The sequence below is a fragment of the Anarrhichthys ocellatus genome, unplaced genomic scaffold, assembly GCF_004355925.1.
Source record: "Anarrhichthys ocellatus isolate YVR2014 unplaced genomic scaffold, GSC_Weel_1.0 scaffold693, whole genome shotgun sequence".
Classification (NCBI taxonomy): Eukaryota; Metazoa; Chordata; class Actinopteri; order Perciformes; family Anarhichadidae; genus Anarrhichthys; species Anarrhichthys ocellatus.
Window position 1 is genome coordinate 1 of NW_022280667.1, and position 20159 is coordinate 20159.

At 45.6% G+C, this 20159-nt stretch overlaps 1 protein-coding gene and 1 pseudogene across 1 annotated transcript; both read left to right on the top strand.

Moving 5' to 3' along the window:
* Positions 1 to 202: 202 nt before the first annotated feature.
* irak1 (interleukin-1 receptor-associated kinase 1) lies at positions 203 to 11175 on the top strand. The gene is given in 16 exon segments (XM_031838403.1): positions 203 to 608; positions 1637 to 1804; positions 1904 to 2005; positions 2241 to 2281; positions 2283 to 2324; positions 2407 to 2577; positions 2787 to 2851; positions 3650 to 3761; positions 7220 to 7341; positions 7433 to 7646; positions 8904 to 8972; positions 9064 to 9124; positions 9201 to 9295; positions 9944 to 10520; positions 10646 to 10744; positions 10939 to 11175. Coding segments are annotated over 16 exon segments (2124 nt in total). The 5' UTR covers positions 203 to 496; the 3' UTR covers positions 11013 to 11175.
* Positions 11176 to 12194: 1019 nt separating this feature from the next.
* LOC116376903 (FERM domain-containing protein 4B-like) overlaps positions 12195 to 20159 on the top strand; it is a 9937-nt pseudogene continuing 1972 nt past the window's right edge.

Here is a 20159-nt window from a genome sequence, read left to right on the forward strand (position 1 = left end):
ATATGTATGTGTGTGTGTGTGTGTGTGTGTGTGTGTGTGTGTGTGTGTGTATATATGTGTGTGTGTATATGTGTGTATATATATATTATATGTGTATATATATATAATGAAATCACTGTAATACATAATAAAAATATAAACAATAATAATTATTATTATTATAAACATAATAATGATTAATAATTAATTAATTAATTTCTATCTCATAGATATGACTTTCTATATATTTTTGCTCTAAAAGAGTATTCATTTATCAGGAGACCCGGTGTGAGGCTACACGTCTTTTATTGTGGAGGGGTACTGAACGGAACCGACTCTTATTGCAGTGAGCTTGAGCCGCAGAGACCGGAAGCAGCAGAGGAGCTAAACTTGTTGATTTTACAGTTTTTAAAGTTTGTAGCTTGTTTGATCCGGACGGTTCTGAAGTGATGGAGACATCCGGGTACTTTTAGCTGTTAGCTGTTAGCTTCAGGTACCGTTTAGTCTCAATTAAAACATGTCTTCAGGAGACTACAGAGCGACTTTTCTCTACCAGCTGCCGCCCTCCGTTCTCTGGGAGTTCTTCCGGGTCATGGACGGACTGTCGGACCTGGACTGGACCCGCTTTGGTGAGTCAGGACCAGAACCAGGAGCTTCTGTAGCTGCTAACGGCTAAAAAGGTGTAATGTTAACTGTAGCTGCTAATGGCTAACAATGTGTAATGCTAACGTTACTCTCTGAACAAGTAACGTTAAGTATTTTTTATTTTATTTTTTTTATACTATATTGATCCCGATAAGGGGGAAATTTGTTTCTGCATTTGACCCATCCCTGTATATAGGGAGCAGTGGGCTGCCCATGACAGGCGCCTGGGGAGTACACAAGTAACATTAAGTACACAAGTAACATTAAGTACACAAGTAACATTAAGTACACAGGTAACGTTGAGTGCACTGGTAACGTTGAGTGCACTGGTGACGTTAAGTACACGGGTAACGTTAAGTGCACTGGTAACGTTAAGTACACTAGCGTTAAGTACACTGGTAATGTTAAGTACATTGTAACGTTAAGTACACTAGTTATGTTAAGTACACTATTAACGCTAAGTACACTGTAACATTAGGTACACTGTAAAGTTAAGTACACTAGTAACGTTAAGTACACAAGTAACGTTAACAAGGTGTAATGCTACTGTGTGAACAAGTAACGTTAAGTACACGAGTATTATCCTGATACTGAAGTAAAAGTATATTAGTATTACCCCGATACTGAGGTAAAAGTACACTAGTATTATACTGATACTGAGGTAAAAGTATACTAGTATTACCCTGATACTGAAGTAACAGGACACTAGTATTAAAATAGCTGTATTATGATATTAAAGTGTTATAAACTACTTCATATTCCATCTGCTGCTAGTTTGTAAAGATCAATAGTTTGATCTTCATCTATAACAATAGATCATCATCATTTATTAGTTGATTAATCATCTGTGAATAACTCAAGCTGTCAGATGAATGTAGTCAAAACTACAACATTTAAGTACAAAGTAGCAGAACATGGAAATAATATGTTCAAGTACCTTAAAGTAGTATACACAGTACTCTGATTGGCTCTGGTTGGATTCATTGATAAATGTATTTACATGTGTTTAAAGCCTCAGAGGTCCTCTGGGATCAGACCGCCGTACGATTGGCCGAGAAGATCAAGAGGCGGACAGACTGGGTGATGAACCAATGGGAGAACAGGAACGGTTGTGTTGGGGAGCTGATCGACCTGTTGGAGCGTCTGGAGCTGCTCCGCCCCCGTGATGTCATCCTGGGCTGTGAGTTCTCAAACACCACAGCTGACTTCTCTCTCTCTGCAGGGGCCTCCAGTCTGAAGCCTTCATCACCTCCTCCTCCTCTCTCTCCTCTCTCTGCAGGGGCCTCTAGTCTGAAGCCTTCCTCACCTCCTCCTCCTCTTCCTCAACCCACACAGTCTGAGGCCATGCCCACAATGAGCACCGTCAGACTAAGCTCGACAGGTAACACACACACAGGTAACACACACACAGGTAACATCCCGTTCCTCATCTCCCGTTCCTCATCTCCCGTTCCTCATCTCCCGTTCCTCATTTCCCGTTCTTCATCTTCCGCTCTTCATCTCCCGTTCCTCATCTCCCTTTCCTCATCTCCCGCTCTTCATCTCCCGCTCTTCATCTCCCGCTCCTCATCTCCCGCTCCTCATCTCCCGCTCTTCATCTCCTGTTCTTCATTCAGTAGATGAAGGAGGAGGAAGACGCCTACCCAGACCGGCCCCGCCCCCCCCCCAATCTGCAATCTGACCTTCACCAACCCGCCCAGGTAACACACACACACACACACACACACGCACACATCCACGGTGATGTTCTAATATACTGATGATGATGATGTCGCCCCTCAGCCCCCCCCGGTGGTGACGAGCAGCAGCGGGGTGATGTGCTGGTCGTATGAAGAGGTGCATGCTGGGACGGTGGGGTTCTCCCCCTCCCTACAGGTGGGGGAGGGGGGGTTTGGAGTCGTGTACAGAGCGTCTCTGAGGAACACCGACTGTGCTGTCAAGAGACTCAAACAGGTCAGCCAATCACAGCGCAGGTCACACATGAGTCACATCACTGATCAATAACTATGGATCACATGTGTTTCTATTGGCTGTCCTCATAGAGGAGTTTGACATGGCCGCACCTTTATTACCTGAGTCTCCTCCAATCAGAGGGTTTCTACATATGTCACTGACAGGAAGTGGACTGTGATTGGTCACAGCTGTTGTTTTTGTTGTTGTAGGACTGTCTGCTGGACTGGACTCTGCTGAAGGAGAGCTTTCAGACTGAAGTGGACCAACTGTCAAAGTGAGTATATATTTATATACTGTATACATATATATACACGTATATGTATTTATTAGTGCTGGGCAAGTTATCGCGTTAACGCATTAATTAATTAACGCCGACAATTATTTTATCGCGCGTTAACGCAGGTTATTTTTATATCATTAAGCGGACATTTTTAACACAAGAACCGGCCGGCAGCGAGCGGTGAACAGCTGTTTGTGTGGCGTCTCTTCCTGTTTCCTTCACCTACATTCCCCTGGGTCCTAAGTCCCTCCACGTACAGCTTCTTATCACCCTCTATATACCAACGTACATTTATAACAAATACCACACATATTACACGGTAATCAGCGTTGCATATGTGTCTGACCACAATACCAAAAAAACAAAAAAGAAATGATTCATTTAAATTAGTTTTTAAAGTGTTTTGTTTGTAATATGTATAATAAGCATATAATTTAGTTATCACTACTGAGAATTTAACAAACATAAAAAATAAAAACACCGGCTGAATATCTATGATCAGAATCATTATAACTGTGTTATAACTGCTACTGTGTAAAGGGAATACTGCTGTTAACAAGAACCTGATGTGTTTAAAGTGTTTACAAATCAAATGTTATTGACCTTTTGTTCATATAGCAGTACTTTCAAAATAAAAGTGCACAATACACTACTTTTGAATTCATTATTGAACTTTGAGCATAACAATGAGATTAATCACGATTAAAAATTGTAATCGTTGCCCAGCACTAGTATTTATATATTTCTACCTGTGTTTGTGTTCATGAGATGTGATCACAGTTTGTTGTTCAGGTTCAGACATCCCAACATCGTGGATCTGTTGGGTTTCAGTGAAGGACCAGGATCAGTGTGTCTGATCTACAGCTACATGGAGCTCAGATCACTGGAGGACCAGCTGCACAATGTAACACACACACACACACATACACATACACAATGTATCAAACACAACGTAACACACACATATATACACACACACAATGTAACACAAACAATGTAACACACATAACACACAACATTACATTACAGTCATTTTGCAGACGCTTTTATCCAAAGCGACTTACAATAAGTGTATTCAACATCGGTTTTCGAGAGAACTACTAGTCACCAGAAGTCATAAGTGCATCTCCTTTCTTCAAACAAGCATCTAAGAGCATAAACCAGAGCCAACGTACAGTGCAGAAACAAACGAATGCAATAAGTGCCACAAACTAATATGAATACAATAAGTGCAATAAGCTAGTATGAATACAATAGATGCTAAGTAAATGCTAAGTGGAAGGCTCAGGGTAGGCCTTCTTGAAGAGGTGAGTTTTCAGCCTGCGCCGAAAGATGTTCATTCCACCACTGTGGGGCCAGGACAGAAAACAGCCGCGACCGGGTCGATCGGCCGCAGGGACCTCTGAGCGACGGGGCAACCGATCGCCCCGAGGCAGCAGAGCGAAGAGGTCGGGCGGGGTGTAGGGCTTGACCATGGCCGGGAGGTAGGAAGGAGCTGTTCCTTTCACTGCCCTGTAGGCTAGCACCAGAGTCTTAAACTGGATGTGAGCTCTTACGCAGAAGGGAAGTTGTGTGGGAGAACTTGGAGCGATTGAACACCAGGCGAGCTGCAGCTTTCTGGACAAGCTCCAGAGGTCTGATGGCCGACGCCGGGGCTCCGGCAAGTAGAGAGTTGCAGTAGTCCAGGCGGGAGATGACAAGAGCCTGGATTAGCACCTGCGCCGTCTCGTCAGTGAGGAAGGGGCGAATCCTCCTGATGTTGTCGAGCAGGAATCTGCAGGAGCGTGTACCCGATGCAATGTTTGCTGAGAATGACAGTTGGTCGTCCAGGGTCACACCCAGGTTTCTCGCAGTCCGAGTTGGCGTCACCACGGTATCGTCAATGGTGATTGACAGGTCTCGGTGAGGGCAACCCTTCCCCGCGATGAACAGTAGCTCGGTTTTGTCCAGGTTGAGCTTGAGGTGGTGTGTTGTCATCCACTTCGAGATGTCAGCCAAGCACGCAGCGATGCGTGCCTCCACTTGAGTATCACTGGGGGGAAATGACAAGACCAGCTGGGTGTCATCGGCATAACAATGGTAAGAGAAGTCATGCGAGCGAATAACAGAACCCAGAGATGTTGTGTAGAGCGAGAAGAGAAGGGGGCCCAGAACTGAACCTTGTGGAATCCCCGTAGTCAGCATGCGTGGTTCCAACACGGCCCCCCTCCATGTCACCTGGTAGGATCGACCTGACAGGTAGGATGCAAACAGGGAGAGTGCAGAGCCTGAGACGCCCATCCCCTCGAGGGTGGAGAGGAGGACCTGGTGGTTCACAGTGTCAAACGCCGCAGACAGGTCCAGGAGAATCAGGACAGAGGAGAGAGAGTTATCGACTCAGTCGTGGATCGACTCAGTCACCGCAAGGAGGGCTGTCTCAGTCGAGTGACCCACTTTGAACCCGGACTGGTGGGGGTCCAAGAGGTTGTTTTGGTGGAGATAGGAAGACAGTTGAGTAAAGACAGCACGTTCAAGTGTTTTGGAAAGAAAGGGTAGAAGAGAAACCAGTCTGAAGTTCTTGACATCAGAGGGGTCAAGTGATGGTTTTTTCAGAAGGGGGGTGACTCTGGCAGTCTTGAAAGCTGTGGGAAAGCATCCTGAAACAAGAGATGTGATGATGAGGTGGGTGAGGAAAGGAAGGAGTTCAATCGCAATAGACTGAAGAAGAGGGGAGGGGATCGGGTCAAGGGAGCACGTTTCGAAGAGTTTTTTAGGATTGGAAGCAGAGGTTAGGATTTTGGAGCGGAAGAAAGCAGCTTTAGCAGTAGATAGTGGTGGAAAAAGTGGAAAGAAGAGCTTGGAAGTTAAGAAGGTCCTCCGGGAGTTTGCCTTTTCTCCATTTTCGCTCAGCCTCTCTTAGGCTCCGTCTGTCAGTACGACAGCCATGGGGCAGGTGGGGTTGGCCGTGCAGGCCTGGAGGTGAAGGGACAGAGGTTGTCCAAAGAAGAGGAAAGGGTGGAGAGGAGAAGATCAGTAGCAGTATCAGGGGATAGGAGAGAGAAGGATTCAGGGTCAGGGAGAGCAGAGGTAACAGAAGAGGAAAGATCAGCCGGGGAGAGGGAGCGGAGATGACTACGGGTAGAAACCATGCGAGTAGGTGGAGGAAGTACGGGGGGAGAGGAGAGGGAGAGGGAGTAAGACATGAAATAGTGGTCAGAGAGCTGGAGGGGAGTGACCGAGAGGTTAGCAGTAGAACAGTGTCTAGTGAAGATAAGATCCAGCTGGTTGCCGGCCTTGTGGGTAGGAGGAGAAGAGGAGTGGTAAAGGTCGAAGGACGAGAGGAAGGAAAGAAGAGGTTCTAACTTATCAGCCTGGATGTTAAAGTCGCCGAGCAGGATGAGTGTTGAGCCATCGTCATGGAAGTGAGAGACTAGTCTGTCGAGATCTTCCAGGAACTCACCAAGAGGCCCCGGTGGGCAATACACAACAGCAATGGTGAGCTTGACCGGATGAGTGACGGTAACCGCATGAAATTTGAAAGAGGACGAGGAGAACTGTGGAACAGAGACAAGAGTGTATTTCCATTTTGGGGAGAGTAGCAGGCCAGTACCACCACCTCGCCTCGCAGCTCTGGGAGTGTGAGAGAAAGAGTACACTTCTGGTGTTTTCTGATGTGATCCAGGTCTCATTTAGAGCAAGAAAGCTAAGAGGGAGCAAGGAAGCGTAGCCCGAGATGAACTCAGCTTTCGGCACTGCCGACTGGCAATTCCAGAGCCCCCCCACCACCACTCGCTCAACATGAGCTGAGACAGTAGGATAAATGAGGTTGTTGGGGTCACGGCACCTGGCAGGGGCCCAACGTCTACGTGACCACCGAGCAGAGGAGCGGACCGAAATCGGATGCAAACACATGGTTTGACAAATAAAAATGTGGTAACTACACGTTCGAGAAGTCTTAGCTTAATGAAGTCGGGCTTAAAAAAGTCGCCCTGTTGCCTTTGTTCGCCCTAGCCTTCGTTTGCCTGACGCTTCCCAACTCCAGAAGAGCAATCTACTGATTGTCTGCCAGGAGTGCAGGCTCCTCCCTTGCAATTAGCAAAGCTATTCAGCAGCTGAGACTAAATCACACCTCCTCAGACAGGCAGAAACTCACAGTCCAATCACAACTGAGTCAAGCCTAAGTACAGCTATAAAGACAACTTAGTTAAAACAAGAATAAAATACTTATCAGATTCTGGGTGAGTCAGAAGTTCAGTTGTTGCTCCAGAAGATGAATACAATCGTGTAACACACATACTGTACGTGTTTTAAGATTTTGTATCCTTATGTCCTGGTGTGTGTGTGTGTGTGTGTGTGTGTGTGTGTGTGTGTGTGCTCTCTCAGGAGTGTGTGTGTCTGTCCTGGTCTCAGAGAGTCGGTGTGGTTAAAGGAGCCTCAGCAGCGCTGCAGTTCCTTCACTTCCCCCCCGACGGTCACAGGGCTCTGATCCACGGAGACGTGAAGAGGTCTGCAGACGATCCTGGTCTCTGCCAACACCACGATCCAGTTAGACCGGCTCTGAATTCTGAGGTCTTGTGTCCGTCTTTGTCTCCGCAGCTCAAACATCCTGTTGGACCGCCACCTGGTGGCCAAGCTGGCCGACTTCGGTTTGGCTCGGTTTGCGTGTCGCGGCTCGTTGGGACGCTCGGCGTCTCAGACGGCGTCGGTGGGTAAAACGGAGACGGTCAGAGGAACGCTGGCGTACCTCCCCATCGAATACGTGAGGGACGGACAGCTGGGGACGGCTGTGGATGTCTACAGCTTTGGAGTGGTGAGACACCGCAGGTGCTCATGGGAAATGTAGTTAGTTCACCTGACACAGAAGATCTCCGCTGGGATCATCAAAGACTTTCAGTTCTAATCCTGATCTCCTCTAGTCCTGATCTCCTCTAGTCCTGATCTCCTCTAGTCCTGATCTCCTCTAGTCCTGATCCCCTCTAGTCCTGATCCCCTCTAGTCCTGATCTCCTCTAGTCCTGATCTCCTCTAGTGCTGATCTCCTCTAGTCCTGATCCCCTCCACTCCTGATCTCCTCCACTCCTGATCTCCTCTAGTGCTGATCTCCTCTAGTCCTGATCCCCTCCAGTCCTGATCTCCTCTAGTCCTGATCCCTCTAGTCCTGATCCCCTCTGGTCCTGATCCCCTCTGGTCCTGATCTCCTCTGGTCCTGATCTCCTCTGGTCCTGATCCCCTCTAGTCGTGATCCCCTCTMGTCSTGATCCCCTCTAGTCCTGATCCCCTCTAGTCCTGATCYCCTCTAGTSCTGATCTCMTCTAGTGCTGATCTCCTCWAGTGCTGATCCCCTCCAGTCCTGATCTCGTCTAGTCTTGATCCCCTCCAGTCCTGATCTCCTCTAGCCCTGATCTCCTCTAGTGCTGATCCCTCTAGTCCTGATCCCTCTAGTCCTGATCTCCTCTAGTCCTGATCCCCTCTGGTCCTGATCCCCTCTGGTCCTGATCCCTCTCGTCCTGATCTCCTCTCGTCCTGATCCCCTCTAGTCCTGATCCCCTCTAGTGCTGATCAATCTAGTCCTGATCTACTCTAGTCCTGATCTCCTCTAGTCCTGATCTCCTCTAGTGCTGATCTCTAGTCCTGCTCTCCTCTAGTGCTGCTCTCCTCTAGTCCTGATCCCCTCCAGTCCTGATCGCCTCTAGTGCTGATCCCCTCTAGTGCTGATCCCCTCTAGTGCCGATCTCCTCTAGTCCCGATCTCCTCTAGTCCCGATCTCCTCTAGTCCCGATCCCCTCTAGTCCCGATCCCCTCTAGTCCTGATCTCCTCTAGTGCTGATTCCCTCTGGTCCTGATCCCTCTAGTCCTGATCTCCTCTAGTCCTGATCTCCTCTAGTCCTGATCCCCTCTAATTCTGATCTCCTCTAGTCCTGATCCCCTCTAGTCCTGAACCTGATGTTGTGGTTTGAGTCCTGGTCTTGGTGAGGGGAGGGTGAAATGTCGTCTCGATATCGTGTCATATGTCATGAGCACAGTGATGTCATCGTATCTCATGACATCACACATCTCGTGTGTTTCAGGTTTTGTTGGAGGTTCTGACGGGACGTCGAGCTCTGGAGACGGACAGGAAGTCAGGAGAGACATACCTGGTGAGAACACACACACACACTCAGACACACACACAGACAGACAAACGCACACTGTGATGAATGTCTCAGTGATGTGTTTCTGGTTGTGTAGAAGGACCTGGTGGAGGAGGTTGAGGACTGGAGGAACCAGCTGGACCACCGGCTGATCTCAGGTAAGTCTGTGTATATTTGTATCAGCTGATATTCCTGCTTGTTACCTCAACTGCTGTACTCATGATGTGTCTTCAGGGGGCACAGCAGAACCAGCTTGCTGCATGGAGGTGGTGGATCTGGCCTGCAGGTGTCTGGACAAGAAGAGGAAGAAGAGACCAGCAATGCCAGAGGTCAGAAAGACTTGTTAAAGGTGTTTTTGTAAGCAGGTGGTCCGACACCAGTACAACTCAAGAAGTACTACCCCGAGCCTTTCACTCAGCACTTATTGTATTCATATTAGTTTGTTGCACTTACTGTATTCATACTAGTTTGTTTCTGTACTTCTGCTCTGGTTTATGCTCTTAGATGCTTGTTTAAAGGAGATGCACTTATGACTTCTGGTGACTAGTAGTTCTCTTGAATACCGATGTTGAATACACTTATTGTAAGTCGCTTTAGACAAAAGCATCTGCTAAATGACTGTAATGTAATGTAAGACCAGTCCAACTCTAGTCCAACACCAGTCCAATACCACTCCAACTTTAGTCCAATTCTAGTCCAATTCTAGTCCAACTCTAGTCCAACTCTAGTCCAACACCAGTCCAACTCTACTCCAACTCTAGTCCAATTCTAGTCTAATTCTAGTGCAACACCAGTTCAACTCTAGTCCAACTCTAGTCCAACACTAGTCCAACACTAGTCCAACACTAGCCCAACTCTAGTCCAACTCTAGTCCAACTCTAGTCCAACTCTAGTCCAACACAAGTTCAACTCTAGTCCAACACCAGTCCTATTTTAGTCCACCTGGTCAGTTCCTCATGTCAATGTTTTCCTCTCAGGTGTTTGACAAACTTCAGGATGTCCACGTTGTCTCGAGTAAGACCAGGTCCTCCTCCCCCTTCCATCATCCTCATCTTCAACCCCCCTCCCTGTCCTTCCCCAAACCCACACGCCCCCTGGACTCCAGTGTGGGAGCTCTGTCCAACCAGCTGTCCAAACTGGGCCCACTGGAGTACACCTCCCAGCTCTCCCAGTCCTCTCAGTTGTCCTCCCTCTCCTCTTTCTGCTCCCTCACCCCTCCTCACCCGCTGCACTCCTCCTCTTTCACCGGTCCGTGTGAAACCGATGAGAGTCGAGGCTTCTCCCAGTATGACATTCGCTCCCAGTTCAGATCCAACGGGACCAGCTCCAGGTCTCTGTCTCCATCCACCAGAGACCAGTATCACAGTCCAACTGGGCCCACAGAGTCCCAGTTGAGCCAGCCTTCTGTCCCCACTGAAGACCAGTACAACTTCCCTCCCCTCACAGTGCCCCCCCCGGGACCAGACCCTGGAGGGCAGACCACAGCAGGGCTCTACGGTGTCCCAGAATGCCTCTCTCCTGGGTCCCTGCAGTCCTTGTTTCCGGAGTCCTCAGGTACTTCAGCAGGTTGTTTAAGGACCTGTTCTATAATGAAGGTTGTTTATTGGATTGGTTTCGGAGACGTTTCTTCTCATGGTTCATGTCTGAATCTATAAACTGATCCACTTCCTGTGTTTCAGTCCTCATGAATCCCAGTAAGCAGCGTTTCCTGCAGAAGGAAACTCTGTACGAAGAAGGGAGGATTCAAACTCCTGAGTTGCTGTCGTCTGATGACCTCTGTACGTAAAACACGTGGATATTTCATGTTTTAAATACTTTATTTTATCATAGTTAATGTCCTCATCTCATTTAACTCATCATATTCATATCAAATGTGTTTACTCTCATTTCATGTCTTATTACATATTTATTCTCATTTTATTGACTGTTCATCTCACTCGTGTCTCATTTCTTATTTCCTGTGTGACGTCAGACGGAGGGAGGAGTTGTGACCGAGGACCGGAGGAGAGTGACGAGCTGGATTATCTTCCTGCTAAACACCACTGACCTGTTTCACACTTTGATCAATATGTTTGTATGATGAACTGTAAGGAGGCCGTTGTGTGTCACATGTGTGTATATGAACTATTCATTCACTAAGTTTATACAAATCAATAAACACAGAGTCCTTCAGCTGCTGAGGGTCAGATGAAGGTATGACATCATCAAACCTGTAGTGTCATGTTATCAGTGACGTGTCATCATTGACATCGTGTTATCAGTGACGTCGTGTTATCAGTGACGTCGTTATCAGTGACGTCGCGTTATCGGCGACGTCGCGTTATCGGCGAAGACGCGGTATCGGCGAAGACGCGGTATCGGCGAAGACGCGGTATCGGCGACGACGCGTTATCGGCGACGACGCGTTATCGACGACGCGTTATCAGTGACGTCGCGTTATCAGTGACGTACTACACTGTGTATTTAGTATTACACTGTATCATGATGTATTTAGTACTACACTGTGTATTTAGTACTACACTGTATCATGATGTATTTAGTACTACACTGTGTATCATGATGTGTTTAGTACTACACTGTGTATTTAGCACTACACTGTGTATCATGATGTATTTAGTACGACACTGTGTATTTAGTACTACACTGTGTATCTCTGTTAGCCGTTAGCCACCTAGCCTCTCTGTGTTTGTTTGGTTGCCGTTGGCAGCAAGATGGTGGCTCCCATCTGGGCACACAGACCCGTCTGTCCTGCTTATTTAACATAATATATATATAATAATAATAATAATAATATTTATATATATATATCATATTTATCAGTGCTCCCCCCTCAGAGCAGTGCATGGCACCGCCTCACTAACCCGCAGCTGGATCTCTGTCTGGTTTATGTAGGCTAACAGCCTTTATTTGTTATCTATTCATTCTTTATTTGATCATGTATTTATTATTTATGTATTCTTTATTAATTCTTTATTTATTATCTATTCATACTTTATTTATACTCTTTTATTATCGATTTATTCTTTATTATCTATTTTATTATTTTTGTGTCCAAATAAATACATTGAATAAATCTTTATTGACACATGAGGAAGACAGATCGATCGATTATCTCATTTACATAAAGTTATTATCGATCAGTCCACAGAAATCCGTCATTACGAGTCTGTGTGCACGCAATGGACGTGCGCGTGTCCGCGGCTCTGTGAGCGCGCCTCTTGGTGCTGATGGAGCGCGGCTCCGTTCAGTCTGCTGCGGGATTGATGAGGAAGAGGAGGAGGAGGAGGATGAAGCGCATCGATCCGCGATGATCGATCATCGGGGCGGCCGCGCTCATCGGCTCCTTTGCACGAGGCGACAACCAACCGATTAATCGATCATCAACCGATCGATTGATCGATCACACCTGATGATAGACACGAGGCGGGAGACAATCAGCTGACCGGAGGACCGAGCTCCGGGTGATCATGTGACCGAGGAGCCGCACGATCGATGCCCGCCGGAGGTGAGGTCTCCTCCCGCAGGTGATCAAGGTAGGAGCTCCTCCTCACACACTCACTCACACACACACACACATGTCGTCTCTCGGCAGGTGGCGGCACGTCACAGCGGGGACATCAAACAGGAGTCGAGTCCTAGAACTGTCTCCAGAGAAGAATCAACAATAACAACATGTCCTCTGATTGGTCCGCTGTGTTGTTCTGCAGGAAACAGATCAGTTCCAACACATTGGTGACGAAGAAATTATTTACTGTTGATTATGGGATGTCCCCACCCAGCGCCACGTGTGTGTGTGTGTGTGTGTGTGTAGTTATTATTATTAATCACACAGCAGACGTTTTTAGATTAAACTTTCTGTGAGACTAATAAACAATCGAGTGTTAAATATTAAAAAGTGTTTGGCTCTTAGAACAATCAGCTCTCTGATCTGGAGACAGACAGCCGTTTCCCATCATGCATTGGGGTCACCTGGCTCTAAAGTCTGAGGTCATTGATGACAAGTCAGACACAAATCTACCCAGAATGCATTGTGATCCATTCCGATGGTACTAAAAGTATCAACAGCAACATGTACTGAAAGTATTCAAAGTAAAAGTACATTATGTACTGTGAGTATAATATTCTTCATGTTTGTGTTTATTCTTCATGTGAAATTATATACAAATATAGTATATATATATATATATATATATATATATACTTTATTTTAAATATAAACTATATAATATATATATAAATATTATTATATATAAACTATATAACATATACAATGTATATTGTATGTAAAATATATATTAACTTTATATTAGTGTTGTATTGGTATATCATATCATATTTCTAAATGTCTCCAAACACTACAATACCCATGAGCCTCAGCTTGTGTTGCTATGGAGACACTTCCATCCAGAGGAGTGATGTCACAGTTACATCATAATCAGAACTGAATTCAGCTGCTGCCCGACAACAGAGTCTGAAGCTCTCTGATTGGACAGTTCTTACAGCAATGCCCTCTGGGATGTGTAGTTTGACTCCTGTAACGCTTCTGTTTTTATTCTGAGTTTGTTCTGTCTGTGACTCCGCCCACTCACCTGCTGTATGTGTGATGTCACTGTGATTTCACCAGACTACAGATTCTACTCTAACACACACAGTCACACACCCACACAAACACACACGCGCACACACAGTCAGACACACACACATTAACACACACACATACAGTCACACACACAGTCTCACACACACACACACACACACTGAATGCCCCGTGGGTGTAAAGGTTATTGGCTCTCTGTCTGCAGCTCTCAGCCAATCAGATGTGAGTATTCAGAGTTGGGATTTTCTACATTGTTGCCATGCGGAGAATCTGCTGCCTGACCTACATTCATTCTTCACACAGATACACACACACGTACACACCAATTTTTCATGTGTTACCTGTGTGTGTGTGTGTGTGTATTTGTATCTCTGTGAGGACGTTTCCATGCATCAGTTTGATTGGTGTCACACAGACAATATATATATCTATATATATCTATATATATACACACAATATATCCATATATATATATACATACATACACACAATATATCAATATATATGTATTTATTAGTGCTGGGCAAGTTATCGCGCTATTATCGCGTTAATGCATTCATTAATTAACGCCGACAATTATTTTATCGCGTGTTAACGAACATCTGTTTGTGTGGCGTCTCTTCCGTCGCTTCCTGTTTCCTTCACCTACATTCCCCTGGGTCCTAAGTCCCTCCATGTACAGTTTCTTATCACCCTCTATGTACCAACGTACATTTATAACAAATACCACACATATTACGGTAATCAGTGTTGCATATGTGTCTGACCACAATACCAAAAAAATAAATGATTAATTTAAATGATTGTTTTAGAGTTTTTAAAGTGTTTTGTTTGTAATATGTATAATAAGCATCATTTAGTGATCACTACTGATAATTTAACAAACATAAAAAACATGACGTAGATAGGTTTGCAGTTTTCAAGAAGTATATTTAAATGTCATCTCTTACACACATGAAGATAAAGTTATGAACACCGGCTGAATATCTATGATCAGAATCATTATAACTGTTTAACTGCTGCTGTGTAAAGGGAATACTGCTGCTAACAAGAACCTGATGTGTTTAAAGGGTTTAAACCAAATGTTATTGACCTTTTGTTCATATAGCAGTACTTTAAAATAAAAGTGCACAATACACTACTTTTGAATTCATTATTGAACTTTGCGCATAACAATGAGATTAATCGTGATTACAAATTGTAATCGTTGCCCAGCACTAGTATTTATATATTTACAATGATGTAGAAGCTAATAAACAGGAAGTGAAATCTGAAAACAAAGTGAAAATAGTTAATGAGCTTTAAAAAAACAACACATCGGCCCTCCTCTAGTGGAACCTCCTCTTTACGTTAGTCAACTCTCTGTCTGCCTGTCTTTCTGTCTCTCTCTCTCTTTCTGTCTCTCTCTCTCTCTTTCTGTCTGTCTGTCTGTCTCTCTCTCTCTGTTTTTCTGTCTGTCTTTCTGTCTCTCTCTGTCTGTCTGTCTCTCTCTCGCTCTGTCTCTCTCTGTCTTTCTGTCTCTCTCTCTGTCTCTCTCTCTCTGTCTTTCTGTCTGTCTCTGTCTCTTTGTCTCTCTTTCCGTCTGTCTGTCTGTTTGTTACAATGTATATCCATTATATGTCTTAAATTGGACAGAAACTGGATCCTGGAGATTCGGTTTGATTCTGAACTTGATGTTTATTTTCCTGACTTCTGATTGATCCTCACACCTCCTCCTTCTCTTCTTCTGTTGTCTTTTCAGGTCAGAGGTTCTGAAGACCGTTTCTGTCCTTCTACAGGGAAGGACAGAACTGCAGCTGGAGAACTGCAGCTAACCGCTAACCACTAGCAGCTAGCAGCTAACTGCTAACCAGTGAAGTCCTGTGGTTGGTGTTCAGGCTGTTGATGGCCACAGGAGTGAACTACTGGAGCTCCTATGAACACATTTACAAGGTGACATTGATTGATCAGTTCAGTAACAACTGGAAACATCTGTGTTTGTATCTGTCCGGGACAATAAAGGTTGAATTGAATGTGTTCTGCAGGTGAGTGAGTGTGTGTGGAGTGGTGAACAGGAGGAGGTGGAGTCACATGGGAAACACCAGCCATGGAGGTCAACGGTCAGCTCATCTCAGCACCTGGTGAGAACAAAAGAGCAGCAACATGATGAGTGTTAACGAGGACATGTGTGACAGTTTGTGTGTGTGTGTGTGTGTGTGTGTGTGTGTGTGAGCAGACCCTCTCACATGTCCAGACAAGAAGCACAAGGAGCGAATGGCAGAGCTGCAGGAGAGGAGGCGGGGCCTGCAGACGCTGCTGAGCACACGATTGGCTGAGCTGAGACGCATCTGTCTGCAGGAGGCGGTGAGTGATGTCATACACTGACCCCTCCCTCCAAAAGGGATTATCCAATCAGAGCCATTCCGGGTCACGGTCTGACGTGGTCCTGGACAGTCCTGATCTGTTTGAACTGGTTGTGGGTATGATGTCATATTAGGTGTGTTGTGATTGGTCAGGAGCTGACGGGGGCAGTGCCCAGAGACTTCCCCCTGGAGGCGGGGGAGAAACCCCCGTGTGTCAGACGGAGACGTGGGACGTCCCGCCAAGGAAACAGGAAGTGTCGGTCAGAGGTGAGTCATGTGACCTCGTGGTTCTGATCCGTGTAAATTCATTCGGTCCAAAGATTTTAAAGCTGAAACATCATTATTAATTAATTGATTAATGAGCTGCACGATGATGCTGAATACAGTAACTATCAGTAATCAGATTACTGTGGTGTTTGTATGGTTGTTATAAACATGTTTTAAACATTTTCACTGTGAGGGACAAAGAGGGACTCATTTTATAATAACGTCATGAAATATATATATAATATAATATTACGTATATATATATATATATACTAGTGCTGGGCAAGTTAACGCGTTATTATCGCGTTAACACATTTTTAAAAATTTTTTATTATTTTTTTTATTGAAAGACAAGAGACAATACATATACATAACAACAGGATGACAAGAACAGTGGGATAAAAGCCAGCAAACATCCTATAGTCAGGTGTGTGTGTGTGTGTGTGTGTGTGTGTGTGTCCTTGAGCCCTTTGAGATGGAAAAAAAAATAATAATAATTAAAAAACAACAACAAAAAACAGGTAAGTATTTTTAATATATTATTATTGTAACAGACCGTCTCATGTTTATCGTTTTGTATTGGAGATATGATGTCCCGTCAGGGTTGCCGTAGAGAAAAGGCGACTTCCGCTTCTGGTCGGGGGGGGGGGGGGCAGAAATAAAGAGAGAAGCTGCACCAGCTGTTGCTCTCCCTGGAGACTACTGGACATCGCTGCGGTAAAGTCACTCAGATCTCCGTGGTCAACTCAGCAGACACTTACACTTTAGTGCACCTATATGCTGACATTCACGGTAAACGCATTCAAACGGCACAGATCGGGAGCGAGCGAAGGACTTTGAAAGTTAGCGGAAACATTAACGTGAGACAACATCCGGTTTGTTCAGACGAACATCCGGTTTTCAGAATAAGATGCTAACAAAGTATGAAGTATATTCACATTAAGTATAAAACATGCTGCAGCTCGTGAACCAAATGTTATTGCCCTTTTGTTCATATAGCAGTACTTTTAAAATAAAAGTGCGCAATATACTACTTTTGAATTCATTATTGAACTTTGCTATAACAATGCGATTAATCGCGATTAAATATTTTAATCGTTGCCCAGCACTAATATATACATTACACCTGTAACACCTCACCGCCTTTACTTTATTACACTTATTACATTTATCACATGATAGAGATCATAGACATAAACAAACCTGTGTGTGTGTGTCTTCAGGAGGAAGACTCTCAGCGTTCAAAGGCGAAGAAAACTTTATTCAGTGGAGCTCTGAGGAAACATAGCGACCCTGAACACAACACACACACACCACGGCAAGAGGACCGTACACAGAGGCTGTCACACAGGTAACACACACACACACACACACACACGATGAGACTCCATTGTTTCAGGAAGATGAGGAAACGTGTTTCTTCCTTTATTTTGAAACTGACTGTGTGTGTGTGTGTGTGTGTGTGTGTGTGTTTCCAGATGACACAGTGAGGTCAGAGAGCAGCTCCACATCAGACTCTACAGGACTAGAAAACGGTAACAAGTCCTTTATGACACATGTATAACACATGAATAGTGCAAAGTCTGTCTGTCTGTCCGTCCCTCAGTTAACAGTCTGTCTGTCTGTCTGTTTGTCCCTCAGATGACGGTGTGTCTCAGTTCCGCCCCCGGCTGGTCTCTGCTGGTTCTCCAGTTGAAGTTTTCTTCCAGAACAAAACCAGCAGGAGCTCACTGCACATCAGGTACACACACACACACACGCACACACACACACTTCATTCAGGTTCAATAGAGACATGAACATAGAAACAGTGACACACACACACACTGGATACCATAGTGATCGGTGCACCAGGGTGAAGGGGCAGACTGGAACTTCAGTGGATTTTGACCAAAACTACCTTTTTAAACCTCTGCCGTTAATACAAAAACCATGAGTCCAATCAACAATATATGGATACGGTGAGAAAGATAAGACTCTGCCGAACGCGCTGATGTGTTTTTTTATGTTTGTGGTGTTAACAATGTGAGCTCCAGAGCAAAATACAAAACTGGTACCGTCTGCTTTCTTTGAGAAATGAGTGGTGAGATTTAACATGGTCTAATGGAGCAGTTGGTTGGAGTTCATGTCGCTCTGAGGCTCTTTGAGCCAAATGTGTAAGTCCGTTGGATTCCACAGTCATCTGTGTGCGACAGCACAACATTTCCTACGTTTTGACCAAAAATGGTGTATAAAGAGTAAACATTGTGGGAGCTGGAGCAATTTGTTTGGAAAAATCACAGAATATTTTCAAGCTCCGCTCCACTCTGACAGTTATGCTCTCACTCTAGCTCTTAACGAGCCGTGCAATACACACCCATTATAAAATCTGAAACTGACCCAAAATGTTCCTGAAACTTAATCTGTGACTTCATGAAAACTGTGCTAGCTATGAAAATGTCCATTTGGCTCAATAAAGTGCAGAGTTTTGTCTACGTTTTAAACTTTGAATCATGTTTCTATGTTAAAGTATGGCTAGTCAATATGGGCCCAAAGTTTAGTGTTTTTAGCTCCATGTGTGTATGTGGAAATGTCTCGCAGTTTTTTGTGAAAGCGGCTGGGCGAATCTCTAAGAAAAGGCATCGCACACGATTCCTCATCAGATTGCACGTTTTGATGCATTTTGACGCATGTGCTGGCAACGCTGTGGGAGGAGTTACGTGGCAAACTTTTATATGGAAGATGGAGAATAAGAAGTTTTGTTTAAGCCTGCAGCCTTGTGCACAGCACACTGACTATTATCTGTTTGATTTCCTAACACAAGCTACAAAAGCAGATGATAATTCATGTAGCAGTTTTAATAAATAATAATTAATTAATATCAAAACGATAATTAATAACTCAATTATGAGTCATAAACCCATACATTAGTATTGAAGAATGATTGTACCATGTGACCAGTCTTCTCACCTGTCCCTCTCCTCTTTCAGGACTGACCATCCAGACACTCTTCAGACCCTCAAGCCCCTCCCCCTGCCTCCCTCCCATCCTCCTCCCCCTCGCTCCCAGGACTCTGCCTCCTCCTCCGGCCCTTCTGATACAGGACCAGCAGGAGAGGGCGGGGTCAGGTTTAACGCAGCTCGTCATAGTAACAGCTCCGACGGCCTCCTGGATCACATCACCCCCCTAGAGGAGATGGGGGGATTGTTGGTAAGAGGAACGAACACCGCCGGAGCGTTCAGGAGCTCAGAGACGCTGACGGATGGACAGACGAGGGTAAGGACGATTAATGGACTCACTGAGGGGGGAGGGGGGGGGCGAGGAAGAGGAGGGGGGTACAGCGAGGTTCTGCTAGACTACGTGTGGGGGAAACAGCAGCAGCTACAGCAACAGCAGTCCCAGCCCAAAAGTAGGCATCCAATCACATCAAACCACCAGCTGCTCTTCAACGGCTACTCCTCCCAGCAGCCCCTGGGAGCCCCGCCCACCTACTGCAGTCACTTGGGCGACCAGCGTCGAATCAAAGTGAGCCGCACAAAATCCTGCGGTCCCTTCCTCCCAGTGCAGCAGGGCCAGGCTGATACCCATAATTCTCCTCTGTCTGGGATTCAGCCAGACCCCCACCCTCACCTGTTGCCCCCCCGACCACCACAGCTGCCCCCCGCCCAGGATGCACAGCTGGAAGAGGCCACCAGGAGCCTCCACAAGGCCCTCGCCCTGGAAGGTAAGCACCAACCAATCCTGTTCATCACGGAGCTGAGAAACACTCAAGTCTGCCATACAACAGCCTGCGGTAAACACTCAAGTCTGCCATACAACAGCCTGTGGTAAACACTCAAGTCTGCCATAAAACACCCTGTGGTAAACACTCAAGTCTGCCATAAAACAGCCTTCCATAAACACTCATGTCTGCCATACAACAGCCTTCCGTAAACACTCATGTCTGCCATACAACAGCCCTCCGTAAACACTCATGTCTGCCATAAAACAGCCCGCCGTAAACACTCA